The sequence below is a fragment of the Condylura cristata genome, unplaced genomic scaffold, assembly GCF_000260355.1.
Source record: "Condylura cristata isolate star-nosed mole 26May11 unplaced genomic scaffold, ConCri1.0 scaffold00131, whole genome shotgun sequence".
NCBI lineage: Eukaryota > Metazoa > Chordata > Mammalia > Eulipotyphla > Talpidae > Condylura > Condylura cristata.
In genome coordinates, this window is record NW_004567232.1 from 3,623 (window position 1) to 7,717 (window position 4,095).

Below are 4,095 nucleotides of genomic sequence, written 5' to 3' on the forward strand. Positions count from 1 at the left end.
ACATTTTGTGGGGGTGGAGTGGGGAATGGGATCAAAAACGGGGGGGTGGGGTGGGAAGTGCACGGGATTATGGTGATGCACACGGGTGACTTGGTGATGGGAGACCCGCGGGGATTACAATTGAGATAGAAAAAAAATGTAAAATAAACTGTTATAAAATTAAATAAATAAATAAAACACATTCTTTCTGATCATTTGATTGCAGTGTAACACTAAAGATCTTTTCTGAAACAATGCATTACCTAAAAGAAAATCATACTGTACCTCTAGTTCCAGACAATAGGCAAAAGAGGGCTATGGAAATGCAGCGGGAGATAATCCATGGAATCATCACAGGTTCCCTTGGCCAATAACCCTCCAGAAACTCCCACCTGGGTATCTTTAATTTAGTATCAAAGTGGCATGTTCACAGTTACCTGAAACCCTGCTGCTTCCTTCATCCCTCCAGGCTGCTGCTCCAGCCCAAATCCACTCCTCTTTAGGATGGGGAGGGAATGTGTATTCCCCCTTTCTTTGGGGGCCACTGTTACAGCTTCATGTCTCCTTTCACCGTCTCTGTGGGGTGGAGCCTGGATAACCCACACTCACCCCATTCTCACTCTCTGTGTCCTGGGGTTTCCAGGGAACACTCAGGGTCATCGCTGCTCCATGACAGTCTCCACCAGCTCTCCTGGACTCACTCTCCCCGGAACCCAGGACAGGGTGTGATGTCCCCCATTCTCCTGCTGCTGCTCTGGGGGTCCCTGGGCAGGTGAGTGCGGGGTCAGATGAAACAGCTGCTCCAGGAAGGAGGAGCAAGGACCCCACTGTGGGTGCGACCCCAGGAAAGGCTCATCTCCTCTCTAGACTCTTGTACCCCCTCAGGCAGGCTGTGCTCTGGCCTTCTGCTCCTTTCCACCTCCCCAGATGCTCTGGTCCCCCTGAGGCTGGGTCCCTCCTTGGGCTCTTTTCACTATTAGGAGGCCCCACTCTCTGGGACCTGGGCCTCTTCTGAGAGGCGGGACAGCCTGGGTGTTCCCCACACCCCAGCCTCCACCATCTCATCCCCAGGTTCCCACTCCCTGAGGTATCACTACTGCCATATCCCGCCACGCCTGGGGGTGCCCAATATCATTGCCGTGGGCTACATGGATGACGCAGTTTGGGAGGTTTGACAGCGACTCTCCAGGGCAGAGCACGGAGCTGCTGCTGCCCCGGAGCAGCTGGCGCTCTGGGCATGGCAGGTGGGGCCGGAGGATCTGGACTAGGAGACGCAGATCCAAAGGGACAAGGCTCAGTGGTTCAGGCGCTGCTGGGGGACCTGCATGGCCTCTACAACCAAAACAACAAAGGTGAGCTGCCCAGAGCGGGCCGTGGTGAGGTCACTACCCCCATTCCACCCTAAGGTTCGGGGTGTCCTGAGTCTCAGGGTTCCACTGACCCCCTAAGGCAGGTGGCCTGCCAGGTCCCTACCCCGGAAAGACCCGGGTGACCCTCCCACCTGCAGTTTCATGTTCAGTTCAGGTTGATTCAGGGGGAGAGGGCGGGTGACCCCGGGTGACCGCGGGGCTGACACTAGGGGGTTCTGGGTCTCACACCCTCCAGAGGATGTGTGGCTGCGACGTGGGGCCAGACGGGAGCCTCCTCCACAGGTAGGAGCAGTTCGCCTACGACTGCACCTGATCACATCGCCCGGAACCCGGACCTGCGCTCCTGGACCCCCATGGACCTGGTGGCCCAGATCACCCAGCGCCAGTGGGAGGCATGGGGGACGGCGGAGCGTGTCAGGGACATTCTGCAGGGCAGGTGCCTGCCGTGGCTGCGCAGACTCCTGGAGCTGGGGAAGGAGGTGCTGCAGCACACAGGTAAGGGGGCCTCAAGGTCTGGGACTCCCCTCACCCTGGGCCCCACAGGGAAATGGGATAATGGGCAGGACAGCGCCTGCTTTCTGGTCAGAGGGGAGGAACCCCTGGGTATCATGTTCTGTACTAGAGAGACTGGCCCAGACAATGCTGCTTTCCTGGACGGTTAAGGAATCCAGCCTCTCCTGATGGGGGAGGGAGATTGTCTCAAGTATCTTCATTGGCTCCTTTTTGACCTGGCCACCATCTTAAAGAAAGAAAGAAAATCATCAATTTTTCTTTCAGGTCTTGTTTTTGGTCTGAGAACAGTTTTGGACCTGACTCTACCTTTCTGTGTCGCTCAGCTTCTACCAGGGCAGGAGCAGAGTCTGTGTCCTCCTTAGAGACCTGCACCCTCCCACCCTGGACTCTCACCCCATGATCCCAGATTTCCTAGACAGGGCTGGGCTCTGGGTTTCATGCTTCCTCCTCCACGCCATGTCCTGTCCATTCTGAGGATGGTCATGTGAGTCTGCTTCAGTGTCTGTGGAAGACACTGAATAAATTCAAAATGTGGTATTTCTGATTTGTTCCCCTTCAGATCCCCCCCCACACACACATGACCCACCACCCCACCTCTGACCAGAATGTCACCTTGAAATGCTGGGCCCTGGGTTTCTACCCTGCGGAGATCACCCTGACCTGGCAACGAGATGGGGAGAACCTGACCAAGGACATGGAGCTGGTGGACACCAGGCCTGGTGGAGATGGAACCTTCCAGAAATGGGCTGCTCTAGTGGTGCTTTCTAGAGAGGAACAGAGATATATGTGTCATGTGCAGCATGAGGGGCTGCTGGATCCCCAAGTCCTGAGGATGGGGACATGGGCATAGGGGCTTTTCTCAGGAGGATCAGAGACCTTTCTGGGGACCTTCAGAGGATGAGGCCTGGGGCTCAAGCTCTCCCTTTCCCTTCCCTTCCCGAGCCCCCTCCTCAGTCCTCCATCCCCTCTGGCCTGGTTCTCCTTGGACCTCTGCTCACTGGGGCTGCGGTGGCTGCAGCTGTGATGTGGAGGAAGAAGCGCTCAGGTAGGGAAGGGAGTGGGGGATCCTGTCTACTGGGGGCTTTCAAGTCCCAGGGAGAACTTGCCTCCCCTGGTTGATGAGCAGTACTAACCACACATGTGTGGCACTCAGAGGGAATTTGGTCTAGTCCCCTTCATCTCCTTTCTTCATTTTTCCAGTCTTGACTTGGATCACAGTTCTGGAAAGATTCCTTTAGGCTTCTAACGTGGTCTCATGTGACATCTCTTCCCACAGGTGGGAAAGGAGGAAACTACACTCAGGCTGCAGGTGATTGTGGGTCAGAGGTTAGGTCCCTGAGCCCCTGGGACAGTGTAGATGGAGCCCCTGGGGGAGTCACCCGGTCAGCCCCTCCTGTGCTCTCCTCTCTCGTGGCTCTGACCAGGTCTGTGCTTTTCTCCCCCAGGTGGCGACAGTGTCCAGGGCTCTGCTGATTCTCTCAGACCCTGAAGTATCTTTCAAAATAAAGCAGATTTAATAAAATTATTCCTATTGTTTTTAGATTTCATTTAATGTTGCTGTTTGCTTTTGTATTTGACACTCTCCCCAGAGTGGTGTCCGTGGTGTCAGGCACAGAGTCTGTCCAGCAGCCTGATCTGTGAGCAGGGCTGAGGCCCAGAATCAGCCCAGACTGGTCCCCCAGGCAGCACAGGCCTTGCTCTGCCTCCTCTTGGCTCCCTGAACCTCCGTGTCCCAGTCCAGGGGAACTGGGAATATTCTGCTCAGGAATTGGGGTCTCCCCTAACAAACCCTCCTTCCGACCCATTTTCCCCCAACCTGTGAGTGCCCTGTGAGTTACAGCAGCCTTGCCAGGACAGGAAGGGCCTAAATGGACAGTTTCCTGCATCCACCAGGTGACACAGAGACTCTCCCAGAGCCCCTGTCAACCAGAACCTCCCCCTCCGCACTCCCCATGCTGACCTCTCCCCCCACCCCTTCCTCCCACCATTATCTCCCCTCTCCATTTACTACTGTCCCTATTTCCACCTTTGGCTCATCTTACTAGAACTCTTCTTGGGTTTCCCCTCTTCTTAGGGGTGGACAATCCAGAGGTGATGCCCAGGAAGGGGTGCTTTATCCCTGGAAACAGATACAGGAAAAAGTAACAAGGACTCTGGAGTAGAAGTTCCCATCGAGGGACCAAGGACACCCTGTATTATTTGGGGGCCCATCTGGAACTTGGGAAACAACTGT

General features: G+C 55.4%; 1 protein-coding gene and 1 long non-coding RNA gene across 3 annotated transcripts; both read left to right on the forward strand.

Annotated features, from left to right (window-relative positions):
• The first annotated feature begins 626 nt into the window (after positions 1-626).
• On the forward strand, positions 627-2,011 carry LOC101620597 (HLA class I histocompatibility antigen, A-29 alpha chain-like). The gene is made up of 3 exons (XM_012734938.1): positions 627-751; positions 1,051-1,331; positions 1,632-2,011. Exons 2-3 carry the CDS (start codon positions 1,217-1,219, stop codon positions 2,009-2,011), a joined length of 495 nt encoding a protein of 164 aa, XP_012590392.1. The 5' UTR covers positions 627-751; positions 1,051-1,216.
• A 42-nt stretch (positions 2,012-2,053) lies between these two features.
• LOC105853188 lies at positions 2,054-3,387 on the forward strand. Of its 2 annotated transcripts, XR_001146241.1 has the most exons (3): positions 2,054-2,907; positions 3,063-3,171; positions 3,308-3,387. It is a non-coding gene; the product is annotated as an uncharacterized LOC105853188 (long non-coding RNA). The 2 variants fall into 2 exon arrangements; XR_001146240.1 differs by having other exon boundaries at positions 2,054-3,171.
• Positions 3,388-4,095: the final 708 nt, after the last annotated feature.

What these genes read in the sequence shown, in the direction of transcription:
- LOC101620597 (XM_012734938.1), top strand. Translation starts at nt 1,217, where the DNA reads ATGGCAGGTGGGGCCGGAGGATCTGGACTAGGAGACGCAGATCCAAAG. An exon ending in CTACAACCAAAACAACAAAG is followed by an intron (nt 1,332 to 1,631) that starts GTGAGCTGCCCA and finishes CCTCCTCCACAG; the next exon opens with GTAGGAGCAGTTCGCCTACG.